General features: G+C 29.3%; 1 protein-coding gene across 1 annotated transcript; it reads right to left on the reverse strand.

The window, feature by feature from the left end:
- Positions 1-2,221: 2,221 nt before the first annotated feature.
- Positions 2,222-4,997, reverse strand: LOC123883056 (putative receptor-like protein kinase At1g72540). The gene is made up of 5 exons (XM_045931749.1): positions 4,493-4,997; positions 4,105-4,240; positions 3,856-3,992; positions 3,631-3,754; positions 2,222-3,063 (listed from the first exon to the last, which is right to left on the reverse strand). The coding sequence occupies exons 1-5, from the start codon at positions 4,880-4,882 to the stop codon at positions 2,408-2,410; spliced, it is 1,443 nt and encodes a 480-aa protein (XP_045787705.1). The 5' UTR covers positions 4,883-4,997; the 3' UTR covers positions 2,222-2,407.
- Between the last annotated feature and the right edge of the window lie 17,970 nt (positions 4,998-22,967).

Here is a 22,967-nt window from a genome sequence, read left to right on the forward strand (position 1 = left end):
ATTTATAAGCTTTCAAACATACTTTTTATATAATATGTTTTTCTGTTTGTATAATGTCCTACATTTTCATACCACCGAGTGAATTTACAAGGTTCATATTAAAAGCAAATAAAAAAAATTTGGATTTTTGTTCTAATGATGTCATTAGAAAGATGGTAAAAGACAAATATATGAGAAAAATCAACACAAAATGTAATACATTTAGTTGAATATATGAGCAAATATATCTTCTATATAGTTAGTGGCATTTGATTTGATAATCAAGTATTTATTATTAGTCTTTGGTTTGATTGTTGACATGTCACCAAAGACAGCTGTAGATTCTTTAATTTGTGATATATTAGCCATACCACAAGTTATTTTCATTCATCCCACTAATGCTTGGGGTTGGTAAAGGAAGTTGATGTGAATAATTTGATCCCAAATAAGATTAAGTCATGTTCAAAGGATTGAAACTTCTTTTCTGTTTTCTTGTATTTTTAGAGCAAATTTAGAATCACAATACATTTTGTTGTTTTATTTTCACTATACTATTAATTAAAATTAGTAATAATGTACTCTTTACCAAAAAATTAATATACAATTATTGAAAACTTAATATGAAAAATGTAATAATAATAATAATAATAATATAATGGTTGTTAGACTCACGAGTAGACACGAACAAATTTAAGTGGCCAAAAACGAATTTACTTCCATTCGGACTCATTTTTAATGTAGACTTGCTTAGACACGGGTAGACTTGCAAGTGTTAGACAAGTTTATGAATTTAAATGTATTTTTGAAAAAATGGCCAAAAACACATTAGCCCTCACCGTTTGACTAAAAAAAAATCATAAAATGAAGTGAGAAGACATTTCTTGTCTCTTACGTTTCGTTTTAGAAGTTATAAAACTCACAAGGACTACAAACATTTAACTCTATCTCATGTTCACATGAAACTTTTCTTACTGTTAAGAGTCCTACATCGGTTGAGAGATGACCTGATTAAGTGTTTATAAACTAGAGGTAATCCTCACCTTACAAGTCGGTTTTGTGAGGTTGATTTAGGCCTAATACCCATTTCTTACTAACTTTGTTCTTCAATGATTTTTTTTACGTTACTTTTTCATGTGTGCTATGTTTTTTGCTTCGTTTTGTTGTTGTTTTTACGAATGAAAGTTGAAATGGTGAACTATATATATTGATCCATTCTGATGAACTAAAAAATAATGATTGATTTAATATTTTATTTTTTCTATTTACGATGGAGTAGAGGATTAAACTCGGGGTCTCGTACATACTATTCAAATTTTTCACCACTAAATTAAACTTAATTGCTTTAATTCGATGATGTTTTTATTAACATCAAAATAATTCATACATACATGAAAGAATATGTCGCCATTTAATGTCACTTGACAGAAAGATTTATTTAATATAAGTGTTAGCAAAATTAAGAAACTACTTAGTTATTAAAAAAAATTAAACACTAATTTAATCAGTGGATCAACATTCTAGACCAACAATCATATATTCACTCTATCAATACATGCCACAAAATCAATGCCACGGTTTTGGAAAACCTAATCCACACGGCAGAAGTCAACGCACTGGTCAACAAATAATTTGGCCTATTTCACTTTCAAAAATCTTTAAATTTCAAATTTCAGATCAAAGATTATGACTTCACGAAGCAATAAGGAAAATAATGCTAGAAATGGATAATAGAATGTTAGTACGTATGTTCTTCAATCTTCCTTTACTTCATACGTAAGGCACCATGACAACAAAGGTAAACAAATGTCACTAACAAGGTTGAAAAATCCAAAGTAAAAATGAAGAAAAACAATTCACAATTAAATTTACATCAAATATAAGACTTAACAAGAAAGAATTACTCAAGATATTAAGCTCAAGTGATTAATGATCTCTCCTTAGGATGAATTGTTAGGGAAAATCCGAGTTTGATTAATTGGAAAAATAACATAATTCAATGTCATTATAAATGTCGGTGTCATGTCGGATACTAACGCGTGTCCGACAGAGGAACACCGCTAATTTGAAGAATGTTAATGCTTCATAGTTTATGAGATTTTGCTTAAAGAATCCGAGCTCAGAAATAGTGAAAATAACATAATTTTCGTAGTACACAAAGTTTATTATTATGCACACGTTTATGTAAATATGAAATACATATAAAAATTCAAACTACCTATTATTTAAGAAGATATTAAACATGTATAGTATATAAGTCCCTTAAAACAAAATGGGACTTTTGATTAAAAAAAAAACATCAAAATGAAACTTCAAAATAATGAAAAAACATCAACAAAAAAACCCAAGAACTATGTGTTGTGATGTACAATTAATATGTTTTCCTAACTTCTCCTATGATTACATTAAAGAGAATTAAGGTTCCATCTTTCTAATATTGGCAAATTTCCACTTCTTGTTGCTTCTCCTTGCTTTGCTTAGGTGAATACAAATTTGTTCCAAGAGTCTTATACAAAGCAGTGTCAGAGTAAACCGAACGAGACCTCATCAACGCCTTAACACGTCGTTGTGTGCTACGACTTTTTCGACGAATTTCGCGACCCTTTTCATTTTTCTCTCCCTTTTCTTCATCTTTAGTTTTCACAACATTTTTGTTGATCACATTCACATTCTCATCACATACATTTTCTAGTCCATTTTTGTGATTCACATTTAATGACACTTCAACATTTGTTACTTCACTAGGTGCCACATAAACAAAATGACCAATTGGAATGTCATTTAATTTCATGATAGATTGTAATGTCTTAACAACATTTCTCATGCTTGGTCTACTTTTATCATGATGACTTAGACATTGATAAGTTAAGCATGCTAATTTTCTAGCACCTTCAATTGAATATTGATCTTCAAGTCTTGAATCAATTATTCTTTCAAGTTTGTATGAATCTTTCAATAATGGTCTTGCCCATTCTACTAAATCTTGTTCTCTTGTAGGTCTTTTTTTGTCCACTGATTTCTTTCCTGTTAGTAGCTCTAAAAGAACAACTCCAAAACTATATACATCACTCATTGTTGTCAAACGACCTATAAGAAGAACCAAAAAAAATAAATTATATTTAGTTAATTTAAAAACATTTCATGAAATTTTATTGAAATGATGGCATAAATATTCCTATTTATATTTCATGTGAAAAGACTTTTTTAGCCGGTGTAAAGAGTTTCAGACATATTTTTTTGAAAATGATTAAGATTGGTCGTTTCCGTCCGATAAAAGAAGGAAAAAGTACTACAAAAGATTAGACATTCGCAATATTTGATGTGAAAAGACGGTTTTAACCGATGTAAAAAGTGTCAGACATGTTTTCTGAAAATGATTATGGTTGACCCTTCCCATCTGGTAAAAGAAGGAAAAAGTACAGAATACCGGACAGTCACAATCCCGTGACGACTACACGCAATTAGACAATCAGCCACATATGAAACTGTCTGGTCAAAATCAGATAGTCCAAAGTACAAAAGATACGATCATTTTCAAAAAATTGAGTAAATGTTTTGAGGGACCAAAACCAATAATTATCTTATTTTTAGAGACTAAAAACATAATTAAGTTTAAATAAAATTTGATTTGACTTGATTAGAATTTTAGAATACCTGTATTGATATATTCAGGAGCTGCATAACCTTGTGTCCCCATCACACGAGTTGTAATATGTGTTTGATCTTTATCTGGTCCATCAATTGCTAAACCAAAATCTGAAAGCTTAGCATTGTAATCCTGAAAAATAATGAATATGTTCATGTCAATTTTTGTTACTTCTATTGATAAAATGCATTAATTAATTAATTAATTAATTAAGCTTATGAATGTAAACTTACAGCATCCAATAGAATATTTGAGGCTTTAACATCTCTATATATAACTGGTTTTTCTTCTTCATGAAGAAAAGCTAATCCTTTAGCAGCACCAATTGCTATTTTGATTCTTGTTAACCAAGGTAAGGTTGCTAAATAACCTACATTTTAATTACAAGGATAAAAATTAATAAACATTTTGTTAGAAAATATTGAATTTTTTTCTTTATTTTTTATTATTTATTTAGAAGAAATAATTAAACTTGCATTTACCTTTGAAAAGTTTTTCTTCAAGACTTCCTCTTTCCATGTATTCATACACAAGAAGTCTATGTTCATCTTCATAACAATAACCAATTAAGTTTACAAGATTGCGATGCCTTAACTGCCCCAAAAAGATTACTTCAGCCTATAAAATACAAAGAAAAAAAGTTAGAAAAATTTCATCATTTGAAAAAAAAGAAAAAAAAATTAAAAAACTTTCATCAAACCGCCTTAAACTGCTCAAACCGGATAAAACTACGATAAAATTGTCAAAATAACCGACCGTAGTAAAGGTCGGTTCAAAGTTGAATAATCGGTTGAATTGTCTGGTTCGACTTTTAAAACACTGATGAATGATGATATAGATAAATATTGAAAGGTTTAGAAAAATTCTTACCAACCACTCTCTATGGCCTTGTTTTCCATCCAAGTTTAAGGCTTTAACAGCAACAGCTTGAGGAACAAGTGTAGGCCTAAGTTTATCATCAATAAAACCTTTGTATACTTTTCCAAATCCACCTTCTCCAAGAAAATTTGATTTGTTGAAATTGTTTGTGATCTCTTTGAGTTCTTTACAAGTGAAAATATGAAGATTTGATCCCACTAATGAATTGGATAAATCACTCATAACAGAAGGTGATGAATAATCACTTAAATCAGATAGAGAAATTCTACTTGAACCTGTCTTTTTTGAAACAAATTTTGGTGTTTCCAAGGTAGGATGTTGTTTGTTGTCCTTGAAACAACCAAATACAAAAGCTTTCCATTGAATTTTCTTTGGAGACATTATTTTTTTATAAATTATGTGTGCCGGCTCAAAAAGATTTTGAGTTTGATGGCTTTATCTGAATATGAAAAATTTGGTGTAGAGGGCCAGCTTATATATATAGATTACATTACATGGTCTAGTCCTTTAAAGTTATAATTTTATATTAAAAAGACTTTGACAAAAAAGCCTTAAGCCATATTCTATATAAAAATGGTATATACTATATATCAATGTAAAAACATTTGGATAAATCGCACTTTTGTCTTCTAAATTTCACAAACTTGTGATTTTTATCTCATAATTGTTATAATAGTAGTTTTGTGTCCTTAACTTTAGTCCATTTTACAAATTTTGATTAAATCAATGTACACGTGGATAATCACTTAAGTGATTTATATGTCACATCAGCATGTCTTATCACATACGTAATTATTAAAAAATTTGAATATGTAGCACATTTTAAAAGAATTGAAAGAAAAAATAGGAGGCTTCAAGAAGCATGTGCTCTAATTTTTCATTTTGTTAATAACTGCATGTGACAAAACATGCTGACGTGCAGTGGCGGAACTAGGGGGTGGCTGGGGTGGGCCGCGGCCACCCCCGAAAAAATGAGAAATTTCTTTAATACCCTTTGTATTTTTCTACTTTGAAACCTATATATATTTGTTGTTGCATACAAATGTTGGTAAGTAATGCGTAGCCTGGTGGTTCTGAACAGAGATGTCCTTGTTTTGCTCTTGATGGTCGCAAGTTCAACCCTCACCTATGCCAGTCTTCATTTTTGTTCTTTTTTCTTTTGAAAATACATAATGTTCATTGTTCACTACCCAAGATTCTAACCCACACACTTGAACACCAAAACATTTTCTCAAGCCACTTAATCAATAAAACTATTTCTTAAAAAGTTGATTTTTTTTCTATTTTTTTCTTCAAAAAACAAGCCAATTATTTTCAAATAAAAACAATAATTCTCTTTTAAGTACACATGTAATATGATAAAATATATAGTTCTATAAAATTAAACTTGTGCAAGTATTAATTTAAAATAAATCATTGATAATTTCAAGTCATTTGGCACACGTAGAATATTATTTACGGTATGCAATTTAATTTTTTTATTACTTAAATTTTTATATGAAATCTAATTTTTTATTTAATTTATATATTATTAATTTTCTAGCGGCCCCCCCTAATTTTATTTCCTGGTTCCGCCACTGCTGACGTGACATATGAGTCATTTAAGTGATTGTTCACTTGTTAGTTAACTTAGCCAAAATTAGAATTTTGTAAAATAGGCTAAAATTAAAGAGGGAAAAGTGCTATTATAAAAGTTAGTGGGTCAAAATTGCAAATTTCTAAAAGTTAGTGGACAAAAAGTTCAATTTAACCAAATATTTTACACTCTCAATCAATTATAACTGTCTGGTCAATAAAAATATTTGACTTTAACTAAAATTATATATCTTTAAAATTACATAAATGATTGATTATAATTGGTTGATAGTATAAAAAGATTTATACCAAAAGTGTATTAGAATTAAACTCTTTTATTTGTGTTAGCTGTATATCTTTTACGCACAACTGAATAAATTAATCCATTGTAATAAAAGGCAAATTCTCCCAAAAAAAAAAAATTAACTGTCTTACATGTCTAAGTTCGAGATTATCATAAATAAACTCAATTAAATTTACACTTGACTAATTTTGTTATCCCTTTATAAAAAATTCAATTTTTTTATTCTACCGTGTGGGACAGTTATATTGATAAGATTTTCTAGCTTATGTCATTTGTTGCACGACTTGATAGTCCTACATACCCACTTCATAAAAAATTTGGAGTACTTGTCAACATTTCTAATAAAGTAATGTAAAAGGTGCTAACTAAGTTTTGAGTTGAATGTCCTTTTTTTTCTTGTGCTAAAATGTATATTTGTTGTAAGTGGCTCCATGTGATCAATATTAGAAATAGTTTAATTCCACTAATTAATGAAGATAACAACCTCAAAGAACCTTCCTCAATAAGAATTCTATTTCTATGTTATGGATATCAAATTAGATAAAATTGATTATATACAAGTTAAAAATCAGTTTTGATATCCTTGTATTTAATTTTTATAGAAAAAAATTAGGGTGAGATGATTTCACAGTCCAAAGTGCCTACATAATACTTTGAAATTTAAAGAAACACTTATAAATGAATTTACATTTATCTTTAAATCTGTCGCTAAATTTGTCGTTAAGCTTAATGAATTTAGCGACTAGTGGTTTATTGATTGTCTAAAATTGGGATTTGGATTCTTTTCTTTTTTTCTCTCCAATTCTCTCTCTTTTTCCCTATTTTGTGAGTGTGAAGAGAGATAAATTAAAAATAAAAAATAAGCAAGGGATGAAGAAAGAGAAGAAATTATGAGAGAGAAAGACACATAAAAAAGTTGAAAGAATTGGAAAGAAAAAAAAGCAAAGGACCCAAATCCCTAAAATTGGCCTCTGATTCGGTCACTAAACAATTTAGCGATTTTTTTTCTTCTCAAAATGGGTCTCTAAAAGATGAATTTCTAGTAGTGATTAATGGGACTAGGAAAAAAAATGAAGGGACAAGTGAAAAGGATGGAGGAGTTTGTGAAGGGAGATATTGAAAGGATTATATGAATTCTTCAAATTTAATTTATAATTTTTCAATGTTCTCTAAATAAAAAATATATATTATCATAAGTATTTATTTGTTATTCTCTATAAAATTACTTTTTTTAACTATCTTGGACGAGACAATTTATCTAAAAATTAATATGTTTATTTTTTTTGTTTCTTAGGGTCAACCCATCAAGGGTCAGCTCAGGGCAGGAGTTTCAACCCACCTGCATAAGTTGGCTTATCCCATTCTATTTTACATACCGTTTTAAATAATTTAAAGGAGGTGATGTTCTAATCTTACAAATCGGACCCTTAATAAAAAGTAGAACTAAAAATTTCAAAAGAGTCGTTTATTTAAATTATAAATAATATCAATGACATAAAAAAATTACTTGTAAATAACGTAAAAATACAACTTGAAACTATTATTATTCTCAACCTTCTAATGTAGCTACTTAAAAGAATCATTTTTCTAACATTTGTTGAATTACACCTTTCGTTCTTTTTTATTTGTCGTTTTAGATTTATGTATATATGACGATGCACAACTTTAATCACTAATATCTTTAATTATCTTTTATAAAAATTTATGAAAATTTTATATTTTGAAAATATTCGTCGAGACAAATCGAACAACATCTTGTATGCTAATATTTATTTTTATATATTAGTAGAAGTAGATTATATGAATAGTGCGCAAGATTCTCAAACGACAAATAAAAAAATGGAGGGAAAGTCTTCACCGATGTACTAACCCAAATTTTGAGACCCTATAATATGGGTCTTATTTCGCTTGCACAATGCCTCCTCTAATTTTAAACACTCAAAGTCATCAAAAACTCAAAATGGTGAAAAAGAATTTTACCATATCATCTAAATATTTAATATGTTTTTTTTTTAATTAATATGTTTCTAATTCCTCAAAATAAAACAACTCAATATTAATAAAACACAAGTGGTTCTAAAGATGTGAAATGCGTCATTTGTCAACTTAATTCTTTCTTAATGCAATACCACTCTCAATTACAGGGTTGTAAGTTATCCCTACTAAAGCATCTTCAACAATACTATTAGCATGTCGTTTTTTAACATTTTATGACTAAGATCTTACTTAAATTTAGATTTTACAGAATATCCTAATACACCAATTCGTCAAAGGACGTTACGTTTATTTGGTGTAAAATCTAAAAATAGTAATAGAGGAAACATTATTGTCTCACACGATACATTCAGTTTATCAAAAATTTATTGTAAAACCAAGGTTGTTAATTACTACCATAAGAACCTAGTATTTCAAAATTCAAACCAACCTATCTTAATCTTAATATCCTAATCCTAATTATTTTCAACTACACCCCCACTTGTTGATGATAGATAAGCAAGGTTGACAAATAGAAATAACAATTTTCAATTGAGTGGATATTTTAATTTCTTCACTATGAAAAATAAGTCTAGCTCTGTTGGCGAGTTCGGGGAAATTTGGAAGAAATGTCATGTTAAATGTTCAGGATCACAAGAGAGGCGAACACACCACATTTTCATCCAAAATCTTAAGACATTTGAATAATAGGTCACGTCGCTTATAAATCTAGCATTTTTTTCATTCATAGTCGATGTGAGACTTAACTACTCACACTTGCAACTCAACAATCTCAACTAACAATGTCAATATTGCTAGTTTTTTGTAGGTCTACATTCTCAAAAGGTGTTTTGTGTGATAAAGCGCCCAAACCACAGCACGTCGGATCATCCTTGTTCCCTTCCAACCCTTAAGACCAAGATATAATATGGAGAAAGGAAAGAAACAAAATGAGACGGTGTGTGGCAATATCGACGACAAACCAACTACTAATTTCACACCAAACCGCCCCCACAAAATGACATCGAACAAACAAATGATTTGCCGACTCCACCTATCCCAAGCACTAAATGCACAAAGAATCGGCTCCTTCAGTAACTATTCGTCTATGAGATAAATTATCCCTTGTAGGTAGACAACCAAGAAGTAGTTGTCGATCGATAAATAATTAAACTTTTCTTTCCTCTCTTGGATTTCCACTTCCGACAACCCCTCCACTTTACTTTTTTCTTCTACCAAGGCGATCTTTAAGGGTGGCATTTAGCATGGGCAAGTGCTATCTTTTCCCATCATGGTCTAGTTACAATTTCACCATTAGATCATGTGAGTCTATAGATTCTACTATAAAATGTCCACATTGTATCTTTTTTTACTTTGTCTTCAACCTCACTATTCTCTCTCAAACAACACAACAAATTTTTAAAATTAAGAAAACTCTTGACAATTTCACATAAAATCTCTCTATTGTATTACTTAGATTGTTCTAGTACTTTTGACAGCTTCGCCGGAGTGCCATATTATTTTTAATCTCTTGCCACCACAAAAATACCTACAGGATATGGCTTGTTTTTGGTGTGGATTTGTTGGCACATGCCAGGAACGGATCCATAAATTTTAGTAACTGGGTCAAAATTATAACTTCAAAAAAATATAAATTATTATTTATAAGATTTTAAGATTTTCTTATACAAAATTACTTATTTTGGCTTATTAGTCAATACTCTTAAGCTACTCATTAGTATTATAAATTAGTCTTATTAATTTTATATTTATTATAGTGTAATAAATTGACTATATAAAAACGATAATATCAAATATATGAGGTCACATTGCATAAATAATACTAGTATTAACTAAAAATATAATATGCAAGTGGGATCGGCTGATCCCACTGCCACCACACTAAATTCGTCCTTCGCACATGCTGTGGATTTTTTGTAGATCTTGTTGCCAGGCTTCAACGACCATGAGAATTCAAAGAACACAATTATTTATTTTTTGTTCATGTTGAATAATTAGATTAATTTGTTAGATAATAATATTATTAGGGCTTTAAGTATTGGGCTTTATATGTTAGTAGTTTAGTAGTCCATTAGGAATTAATATAAATTATTTTGTAATCCTTATTTTGTTAAGTAATGCTATTATAATATTATTGAAACCCTAGCCGTCAGTGTTTCTCTCTGAACTTTAACATGGTATCTAGAGCAAGGTTCGATCCGCCTTGAACTATTCGTTGCTTCCGCTGCTTGTGTTCCCAAAAGTTTGGGAATAAAATCGTGTTTGGTTTGTGAATTTTGAGTTAAGGTCACTTTACTGATTTTCGTTTGATTTGCTAGAGGGTTATTCATTGGTTCGTTTGGTAGGTACCTCTGATTTGCTTCTCGTCGGTATTGTAGGTGCCTTTTTTGATTTGCTTGCTTTCATTACTGTTTGTGAGGCTTTGAATTATTTGATTATGTGAAGGATGATGTCTACAACTAGGACAAGGAAGTATTTGAATATGTCTGGATTTTTTTTTTTTTTGTTGTTGCTATTTATTCAATTGGTGTTTTGGTTTTGATTTGTTTAATCGGTTCAATTTAGTTAGGTTCCATTTGATTTGATCCTGTTTCGTTAGTTTAGTTTTTTGCGGTTTGGTTTGTTTTGTTCCGGTTTTGTTTGGTTCTGTCTGGTGAGTTAAGATAGTACTCACAATCTGTCTGGTGAGCGAAAGCTCACAATCTGTCTGTTTGGTGAGCGAAAGCTCGCAATCTGTCTGGTGAGCGAAAGCTCACAATCTGAATCCGGTGAGGGAATACTCACAATTTGAATCCGGTGAGGGAATACTCACATTGAATCCGGTGAGGGAATACTCACATTGAATCCGGTGAGGGAATACTCACAATTTGAAATTTGAATCCGGTGAGGGAATACTCACATTGAATCCGGTGAGGGAATACTCACATTGAATCCGGTGAGGGAATACTCACAATTTGAAATTTGAATCCGGTGAGGGAATACTCACATTGAATCCGGTGAGGGAATACTCACAATTTGAAATTTGAATCCGGTGAGGGAATACTCACATTGAATCCGGTGAGGGAATACTCACATTGAATCCGGTGAGGGAATACTCACATTGAATCCGGTGAGGGAATACTCACATTGAATCCGGTGAGGGAATACTCACATTGAATCCGGTGAGGGAATACTCACAATTCGAAGTCTTAAATCTGAAGAAGTTGAATTTGAAGCTATTAGTTAATTTAGTTTATTTTCGGGTTGATTTGTAACAAGCTCAAAGCTTAGTACGCTTTAGCTTGAGGGGTAGTATTAGAAATAAAATATTTAGTTAGAGTAGTTTGATTTTTTGTTTTTTGTTTGACAAACTCTCGATGATTATCTGTTAATGCATCGTGAGTTTGAGGGGAAGTGTTAGATAATAATATTATTAGGGCTTTAAGTATTGGGCTTTATATGTTAGTAGTTTAGTAGTCCATTAGGAATTAATATAAATTATTTTGTAATCCTTATTTTGTTAAGTAATGCTATTATAATATTATTGAAACCCTAGCCGTCAGTGTTTCTCTCTGAACTTTAACATAATTCACATTTGATTAGTATTCATGGGTTGTTTGAACTTTTTCAATTTGTTAACTTTCTTTTAAATCTAAAATTGTGTTGTTTGGGACAAAGCAATTTAAGTAAAGTTGCCAAGAGTTTCGTTAGTTTCAGAAAAATTAAATTTGTTTTGTGTTGTTTGGGAGAGGGGAGAGAATTGTGATGTTGAAGAATGAAGATGATGTGAGAAAAAATACAATGTAGACGCACTATAATCAGGGCGTCTCAGAGTTTTAGGAGATTTTGTGCAAAATTTTAAAATGACCCCTTAATAAAAAAAATATAATTTTCTTTTAAGAAAAAATTATCGATTTAAATTGTATATAATATAAAAAAAATCATTTTTATTCTTGTAATCATATAAATTATCAATATTAAACCAATTGCATTAAATCAAATAGAACAAGAAATACAAAATAATTATCTTTGTATATAACGTCAAAAAGGAACATCTTAATCTAAGATTAAATTTTATGCAAAGATTAAAATAGACTAGAACTATATTTTCGAGTATAGATAACTAATCTATTGATACTCATGATATTTTATGAACATTAATAATATATAACTATTATTTTAGGACCTAAAATTTAACCTATTAATATACATCTGATATTTTATAGGTATAAATAATATATAAGTAATATTATAGGACCTCAAAATTTTGAGTTGAGGCCCTCAAAATTTTGAGGCCCGATGTTGTCGCACTTCCCGCACATGTGTGCAGGTCGGCTCTGACTATAATAGAATTTATAGTCTCACATAATCCAATGGTAAAAATTCAACTGGACCATGGTGGGAAGAGATAGCACTTGCCCATGCTAAATGCCACCATCTTTTAAGTCCTTGATCTTAGTATCCACCTCCACAACGTTTTTGAAGCTACTATTATTGAACCAATAATTATTAAAACGAAAAGGTTTCGATCATTTAGATGTTTGTAACAAGTTATTGAACCAAAAATTGAAGTGTTTCGTTATTTACAGTAAGAAATTTGTACGCATTCATCAATCAAGACACGCATAAATGTTTTGAAAATTTGGTAGCATACACATATTCTTTCCGACAGCCCCTACACGCATAAATGTTTTGAAACATTGTCTATAGACACGTTTATTTTTTCGTAACAGGATTTTTTCTAGAAGGAGTACATTTTTAGTTTTTTACAAACTAAAATGACTAATTACTAAAAGATCTTTATTTTATTTTTTTATCAATAATTATTAAAAGATCTGTCACTTCATATTGGGATACAAAGTAATTTTGTACTCGGATATGAAGTGACGCATCACTAACCACAAAGGCTTTATTTGTGTCATATGAACGTGAGTAATATATGACGGTTTGGATAAATCAATATTACAAGTTCTTAGGGTCCGTTTGATTGGAACGGAAGAAAGTGGGAAAAAATAAAAATATGAAAACTGTGAAATGAATTTAAACTAAATATATTAGTTAAAATTCATTTTTCAATTTTCATATTTTCTTTTTATTTCCTTCTAACCAAACACATTATTAAAACATTGTTTCTCTTCATTAAATGACATATGTATCTCAATAAATAGATTGAAGTCACTGAACAAAATGAATTTCATACTTATGATCCAAAATTTTCTCAAAATTATTTCTAATACACCAATTCTTTTCTCTAATGTACAATATTAATTAATCCAAGAAATTTATTTTATAAAATATCATACTGTTGAAGTCAATGAGCAATTCAGTACACTTTCAAACCTTCACTTATTGCATTACATGACTAAAGTATGAAATGAGAGAGAGAGAGAGAGAGCAGCACTAACTTGTTACATATTATTACTACTTAGTAATCTTAATTAAATTCAGACCCTTACATATTATCCTAATACACCAAATTTCGTCAAAGGACACCATTTATTTGGTGTACAATCTTATTAGAATATTGAAGTACAAAGAATGAAACAATACAATCTCTCAAGATATATCATCCATTTGAAAAAAATAATGTAAAACCACGTGGCCGAACCTAGTATTCCATAATTCCAAACAACTATATCCTAGGATCCTAGGATTCTTAATATATCCGAACAATTTATAACTACTACACCTCCACTTGTTGGTAGATAAGGTGGACAAATAGAAATAACAATTTTGGAAGCAACAATTGCTAATTAACTGTGGTAGCAGCTGGATTCAAGTTAGTCACTATCTTAACAATTCTAAGTTTTATCATAAAATAAAATTGAATTTCTTTTGTTGAGTTTTTATGTCTATTTGCTTAGTTAACATTTTTGGTAGTACAACATATTGTCAATTAATGACAAACAAAAAGAGACAAATTGGTTGATGAGATCCAAATTAAAAAAGAATGGACATTCTTAATTTCTTCCTCTCTTTCTTATGAATTGAAGCTTGGTAGAAAACACAAAAAATAGAGTAACCACAAATTAAATTGAACACTATATTAAGAGAGCACAAAATTTCCAAAATGGAGGTCTTGGAATTTTTGGGGAGGGACATGAGACGAGAATTAATTTGTCCATATTTGATCCGATATGATGTCTTTCTCGTAACACGGCTCAATTTCATACTAGATCGGGTCACCCCCAAAGTCACTAGTACTTGGACGAACCATCTCATGGACCGACTCTAGAGGCACACTCAAGCAGGGTTGAACATCATCATATCATTATCAGGACAGTTGGATCCAAAACCCTAAGCTAGCTAATTTGTGTATAGCTCTCCAAGACACGTACACAGTTATCCGAGCAAAGGTTTTAACCTTAAAATTAAATACTAAACTACAGTGTTTATTTATTTGATCGTCGGAGTTTTTTTGAGAGTTGTTGATCAATGTTCACCATCAACAAACCTCGTTCACATATTCAGGTCGGAGATTTAAGCATGAAATTGCCATTAAAAAAAAAAAGAGATTTAAGTATGAAATCAAATGCTAAGCTAGTGAGGGTTAAAGTCAATTGTCAAGTAAGCATAGACACAATACCAAAACTTTTCTTTACATAGAGACTATAATTAATGCGACCAATTTAAATTTCTTACGGATTAAGATTTGAGTTTATTTTCTTATGGATATTTTAATTACTTGAAGATCAAGACTCTTATCAGGAATCAAATTTCTGACCACATGTTTAAGATGATAAAGACTTTTACCACTTATATCAATTCATTGTTGGTGGATATTTTAATTTTTTATTTGTAGAAATCACGAGTAACTTATCTGAATTTTATCTAATGGTTTAGATGAAATTACTGCAATAATCTCGACATTTATCAAGTTTATCAAACTATAAAAAAATGAAAATATTGTGTCAAAAAAAATGAAAATATTAGTTGTCAAAAGTTATATTTGCTCTTTGATCTCTTGTAAGTGGTAATAGTTTTTTTTTTTTGTCAATTAGGCTAATTAATGACTAAAAATTCACCTCTTTAGGTGAATAAGTATGAGATCCAGCTTCAAACCTTTGCCCAACATATAAAATATAATGTCGCTAAAAAGAAAACATAATTTATATTGATATAATGATATATAGTATAAAATTCATTCACGGTTTAAATACAATTTTAATCCTCTTATTTTTTATTTTTTTTTCAATTTTAACATCTAAATATTCAATATAATGTGGTGAGTGGTAGTGTGGTTATGACGTAGCAAGGTGACATGGCTACAAACTGTTGATGTGGACGGTAAAATATTAAATTGATAGAGCTTAAGTGGCATATTTACAATTAAAAGTAATTTAATAAAAAAAATATGGAAATCACGTAGCACTTGTTGGAGGCTTAAGTGGCCAGCTAAGATAAGAAATTATGAAAAAATGACTTTAGTAGGGTCCCGGCTTAATTGACTTTGAATATATTGATAGCCCACATTCATTTTGATAATTTTCAGACCATAAAATGAAGTCGTTAGAAGAAAAACTATGACACTTTATTGTTTTCTTCTTCTTGATCATATTCTAGCTATATTTTCTTTGTAATTTCGGTTTAGGCTGCTAATTTTTTTTTTTTTTGGTACAAATGAAATATTATGCTTTTAACTTTATATTGCATTTCTTTGCTATTTCTTAAGTTAGATATTGCCGTTTTTAGGGGAGCAACATGATGAGACACATAAAGGAAATATGAACATGTGGGTTTGGTTCTAACTAGCTTTTCTCTTTTTTTTTGGTTAATTATATAATGGATGGACTATAAAGTTGATTAAGATTGAATTTTTGAAGGACTTGAAATTTGAGTTTAACAATATTAAAGGATGTAAGACCAAAACTTTTTGTGAATAAAGTTAAGTGTAAACTTTAATCTAAGAGCCTATAACTTTTTATGTTATTCTATTTATTTATTTTTGGGTTTTATCTTAAAGGGTATATGGTGTATCAAATTATAATGTTGTTAATTTTTTTTTAAAGAAGTTGTTAATTTGATCTCATTGATATTTTTGTATTTTTTTTTGTTTATTCATAGCACTCCTTGTGTGGTAATAGTAATTTGTTAATATAAATCCTTATTAATTTTTAAAAGGAATGCACTATTAGTATAATCCAACTTTGCACACGCATTCAATGAGAATTCATCATTTTGGCGTGTTATACCCCACTCTTATAATTTTTTTTTTGTCTGGTAGTTTAGTGACTAGAAAATTTCACTCTTATAATCTTATAGTTTATGAAATAGCAAAATAAATTAAAAAGCCTATAATTGGATATCACTATAATACAATTTTGCACTAATATCACTGAATTTTTTATTATTTATATATACTGATCTCCACATTTTAAGAAACATTGATATCATTTTATGCATCATTGTTCCCGTGAACGTAAATACAAAAATATGTTGCCATATGCATGAACTGAGGTTTGAATATGAGATTTTTCACTTGTTCACATTTAAAAGATAAAATTCTCGCCACAAGCTACTTGAAAAAAAAAAAAACTTATCAATAATAAATATATTTCAAAAATTCTAACACACATGTTAAAGAAATAAATGTAAAAACACTCTTTTAAAATTTGTGAATTTAATTTTTAAACTAAATGTTTTTGTATTATTAAAAAAAAAAATTAACAAACAAGCATGTATTAAATTCCATATGCATACTATATTCTATATTTCAATAAATTACATGCACTTAGTTCTTACCATGGATACGACCCTAGCTTGTTCTTAATTCTATCTTTTTTTCTCATTCTCTTTTCTTTAACAAAAGTAAATATCATTGGAATGGTAAACGAGCATAATGAGTTATAATGAAGTAAAATAATTACATAAAAAATGTTTAACAAAGCATAAGCATACAACAAAGCAAAGTAAAAATAATGGCTAAAATTTAACAAAACAAAGACGCAAATCATGAATCCCAAATGTGATCATTTCTATATTCACATAAGAGTAAATATTGTGGACAAAAGGACTCTTGACAAATTCCAAAAGTTTCAAAGTCTAATGTAAAAAAGGTTGCTAAAGATCCAATGTACCCAAAATTCCAATCTAGTATATTATTTATGCTCAACCTTTGCTATCATTTGGAATAATACCAAATAACTTTTAGTCAATCTATTTATCTTGCCGTCAAATTTTAGATTAATATCAAAAAAATTCTTTGCTATTTAACTGAGACAATAATGTTGGAATAATCAATTTCATTAACTAACCTCAAGTGTTTGCTTGATCACAAAAAATAGAGCTCGTTTATTATTGCTTTTTTAATTAAAAAAGCATATTTTTTTAAATAAAATAACTATTTTTAAAACTTTTCATCTTGTACAATTTTTAAAAAAATGAGAATCTAAAAAAAATCTAAAAGCTTGTTCAAATGAGTTGTTTTTAGTAGTTTATAAGAAAATAATTTTTTTAAAAGGTGATTTTCATATCGATGAACAAACAAAAAAACAATTTATACTTTTTATAACAAATATTATTGGTACAGATGGGCACTAAGCTCAAAGTGTGAGACCACTAAACATAACCTTATCATTTAAATAAAGTCTAATTTAACATTGTAATTTCCTAAATCATTCGTTTTAGAGGGAACTCATTAATTACTTGAATTCAATTTATAAGAAAGCAACTTTGAGGGCCATTATGAACATCACTATTACTTACTTTCTTACATAGGTGATCCCTTGGTTAAATCACATTTTCTTCATAGACAAAGATTAAATCCATTGCTCTTAAAAAATAAAAATAAAATTCTACTCAAACATTTTCATGCTATATTTTAAATAAATATTACTAGTACTGTATAAATTACGGGTAGTTTCTTGTTCTTGCCAAGAAAATTCTTTGGGTAGTGTAAATGTGGGGCAAACACAAGGATGACCAAAAATGATAAACCAGTTTTATAATGGTCAATTCAAATCTTAACTTTTAGGTCCATAATTGTTGTTTGAAGTTTTAAATGGCAAGGACCACGATTCCACTAACTCATAACACTATTTTTAGAATTTTTCGTATTATCTTTTCTTTGACAATGATTAATTAGTGGAACGAACAATAATAGTAAAACATTTCATGATATATTTTAAATTATTAATTTAAATAATTTTATGTTTATAAGACAATTGAGTTTAACTCTTTTAATGCGCTATTATTAATTTATAATAATTTTATCATGCATATGTGAAAATAGTAGGTGTTTAATTTAGTTGAGCTAGAAACATGGAACACGAATAAAAATGTCGAAATGTAACTTTGGAGTGTATTCTAACACTTCTACGACTTTCATGAACCTTTTGGTATTCGACTGTTTCTAGTTTGAGACTATATATCCTTTAGTAGACTACCAAGGATCAAGGTCGGCCCTATACAAGTGCAGGGTGCGCCTACACAGTCGGGCCTCCATTTTCTTGTGGATTAAAAAAATAAATAGATGGTAGTACGTAGGTCACTAAAAAAAATAAAGAGGTTAATTTAAAAAAGTTAAAATAGTTGTAGATGTCGATTTGAAGTTTTACTTGGACTCTATTATGTTATAAAAAAGAGTTAATGGTTAGTATTGATAGCAATTGACAATGATGATCATTTAAAAAAATATAATATGAAGACTTATCGATAATTTTGCTTCAAAAACTACTACAATGGAGACTTTTTTAAGTAACTAGAAGGTATTATGTTGTTATTAATTAGAATAAGAATAATTTCTTTATGCAAGAATAAGAATATTTTATATGTTAGTTACAAGGATCGCTATTTTTTAAATTATTAATAATCTAAATGAAGATTATTCTTTAAAAATTATTTGTGTTTTTTTTATTAAGAAGTTCATTTTTAACTTTTAAGGTCGGACCTCCAAATAGTCGGGTTGGCCCTGCAAAGGATTCATCTAAACTTATTGTCAATTTCAAAGTAAACAACATAAGGGAAAAATACACAAATAGAAATGGTGTCTTTCTGATTTTGGGATTAGGAGGTGAACCTCTATTAGGTGGTGTTTGTTTTGGTGTTTATTTTTGGCGTTCCGCAAATATATGGCGTCCTGCTATGTAGTTACTTTTATATCGGTTTTTGTTCGTCTTGTGCAGAGACCTGGTTAATAATACATTTGTTGTTAAAAAAAGAAAAAAGAAACGGGTGTATCAGTATACACGCGGTGCAGATAGGAATCTTCAAGATAGACATATAATTTTAAGTTTATGGATCCTACTTAACGGACCTCCAAAAACTTATGAAGTTCAAGTCCAAAAATTAAATACATTGCTCTTTGGGCCCTTTGAATTGCTCTCAGACCCTTAAAATACCCTCAATTTGAATCCAGGAATTTTTGTATCCTACAATCCGAAATGTAAGCAAGTTTTGTATCTTGCGTTCCAAAATATGTCTTAAATTCAGAATCTAAAAAGCAAAATATGCCTTAAATTCGGAATCTAAGATCCAAAATGATCCTGTATGATGCTTTGGCATTTGCGTTCCAAAATTAACATGGATTTTGGAATCTAGGTTTCGAAATCCTGAAATATGTAGTAGAAATGCCAGATTGGTGAAGATTGTGTAGAAAAAAGGAAAAAATAACATATGTTCCATTAACATGGATTCATAACATCAATGATAATATGACAAAGTGATATAAGATTCATAATATGCAATATTATCAATTATGATTTCCTCGCCATATTTGAAAGCATACATGTCTTGAATCTTAAATTTCAACGCAAAAAATGCCAGTGACATTACAACCACAAAAAGTCTCGGTGTCCATACGTGTCACTAGTCAGCAGCTGATTCGTCATTACTCAGAATGATTGGGTCATCTTTATTTGTCTCCTGCTCACCTCTTTCAATGTTAATCAATACCTCAAACTCACTCTTTCGGTCGAAAAAAATTTCTCATCATATATTTAAGCATTATTCTCAACACGTTTTCCTCTATTTTCGTAACAATTTGGGTTGAGTGTGTGTTTGGTTATGAAAGTACAACTAACTGCAGCTGGCATACAAAAATACATTTTCAGAATTTGCATTCCGATATTAAGCGCGTTTGAATCCTAGGTTCGCGAAACACACAAAAAAAATTGAGAAAAAAATAATAATTAAAACCCATTTCCGATCATGCGTTCCAATATAGACCTTGTGTTTGGGTCCGAAACACAATTAAAGGGGGTGGAAATAGCAATTACAGAGATATCAAGTTGAAATTCTTGTAATAATCATCACTCAAATTACATTATAAAAATACGCTTCATCTTAGGGATGACAATGGGTAGGGTACTATAGTACCCATTCTCATACCCGCAGTTTGAAAAAATATTTGTACTCATCCTCATACCCACGTGGGTAACAACCTTTGTACCCGTCCCCATATCCTATGAGTACCTAGGTACCCATACCCGTACTAGTTACCCGCAATTTTACTAAAAATAAACCGATCAATTATAAAATATCATATCGTTTTAATATAATTAATTTTTTTAAAGATTTTAATGTTGACTCATCAAAATTATAAACAAAAATTTTACTAACCTCATGTTAAAGTTAATTTCTTTGTTGACATATTCACATGGTGTTTGTATTATGTTATAAGTAAACTTTTTTATTAAAAATGTGTAATAGTTTAATAGTATTGTATTTTTTAAAATTGATATACATATGTAATTTATACAATAATATATATAAAATAAATAGATATATATATATATATATATATATATATATATATATATATATATATATATATATATATATATATATATATATATATATATATATATATATATATATATATATATATATATATTATGCGGGCATGAGGTGGGGTGGGTACTAAGGTACCCGTACCTGCACCCATACCCGTTCATTTTTGGGGGTAATTACTCATACCCGTACCCAAAATGCGGGTTTTTATCCTACCCGTTATGGGTATTTTTTGCGGGTGCACGCTGAGTATGAGTCAAATTGTCATCCCTACTTGATCTGGTAAAACTTAAAAAATAAGACATTTGTTATAACAACTTCAGTTATATTGTGTAACTTTTTCTGAAATCGAACAAATTGAAAGATATAAGAATTGATAAAATTAAAATTATTATTTATCACTAAATCAAGTACAACTTTTTGTCTCAACTTTATATTATTCTATTTCGTATTTACTTTTTTATAAATCAAACGGAATCTAATATTATTAGTGTTCTAAACTAGATAGTCCATCCACACCAGAGTCATCATTATGGGCAGGGTCGAGAGCATTCAATGCAAAAAGCAGTCTTTCATTCCCTTGTTTCGTCGTGGCACAACCCCCATGGAAGGCCAAGAAATCAAGTGAGATGAAGAAAACATGCGATCACAATGACGGTTCAACCGGATCAATGAATCTCAACTAATCGTTGTCAGATCGAAGAATTTTGATAATTCAAAAACGAGTCAGAAGATAAATAAAGTCTAACAAATATTGTTTTATCTAAAATCAAGTATTATTTATTTAAAATTACAATAAATTTGACAAGATTATATAGTAACACCGTAATACAAATTCAAAGCATAAGTTTTTTTTTCTTTTCTTTTTTCGTCACAATTCACAAACAATCTAAAAAATAGATCGTTGTCGGTGAAGAGACGAAGAGGAAGGTTTCTAGCGGTTGAGAGGAAGAAGGAAGTGAGGCAAAATAGCATGAAAACTTGAAAACTAGAAGAAGATGGACAATAATTAAAAACATGATGAAAACTAGCATGAAAACAAAATAGCTAAACTATAAATTATGAGCAACTCGGTTAAAACTTGTCACCAAACATAACTAATACTATAATTTTTATTCAAAATTAGTAAATCACAACAAATATCAATGATTTCTTTTTTTTTTTTTTTTTTGTAATAAACCTATACTTTGAATAAACTGTTTTCCGTTCGATAAAATAAGCCCCCAAGATGAGTTTGTGCACACTACGTATAGCGCAAGTTCATAGAAATTGTTAGCATATAATGACAAAAATGAACCTGCTCAATTAACCTCGTTGGACAAAAGAAGTACTAGTAGCAGGGCCGACCATATGGGTGTCCAAAGTGAGCCACCGAACAGGGCCTCATACAGTTAGGGGCCTCTAATTGTTTATATCTATTGAAAAATTTATATATGTAAAAAAAATTAATGACTTTGTTACTACTAAAAATATTTTATTACTAAAAAAAGAATATTTAATAGACACACTCTTAATTTTATAAGCAGCGGTTGATTGTAAAAAAAGAAGCAACATTACAAGAAAGTTTTTTTTTTCCCAAAGGAAATGTAAAGTTGATAATGATATTAGATTGAAGATGTATTTTAATGTTATTGATTAAAATATGTCGCTTTTATATATTATTTACAATTATGACTATTTTTTATGTTATTTACAATTTAAATAGAGAATGATTTTATTTTATTTTTTTAAAATTATTTTTTATTAAAGATTTATTTTTAATTTTCAAACAGAGCCTCCAAATACTTGGGACCGGCCCTGACTAGCAAAATAACCTTAAAAAAACCAACCAAATAGGAATGTGAATTTTGTCAAAGTTTAAAGCTGCTAACTAAGCTGACTTTT

The sequence above is a fragment of the Trifolium pratense genome, linkage group LG5, assembly GCF_020283565.1.
Source record: "Trifolium pratense cultivar HEN17-A07 linkage group LG5, ARS_RC_1.1, whole genome shotgun sequence".
In the NCBI taxonomy this organism is placed as follows: domain Eukaryota; kingdom Viridiplantae; phylum Streptophyta; class Magnoliopsida; order Fabales; family Fabaceae; genus Trifolium; species Trifolium pratense.

What these genes read in the sequence shown, in the direction of transcription:
- LOC123883056 (XM_045931749.1), bottom strand. Translation starts at nt 4,882, where the DNA reads ATGTCTCCAAAGAAAATTCAATGGAAAGCTTTTGTATTTGGTTGTTTC. An exon ending in AAGGCCATAGAGAGTGGTTG is followed by an intron (nt 4,241 to 4,492) that starts GTAAGAATTTTT and finishes TGTATTTTATAG; the next exon opens with GCTGAAGTAATCTTTTTGGG. An exon ending in TCCTGAATATATCAATACAG is followed by an intron (nt 3,064 to 3,630) that starts GTATTCTAAAAT and finishes TTCTTCTTATAG; the next exon opens with GTCGTTTGACAACAATGAGT.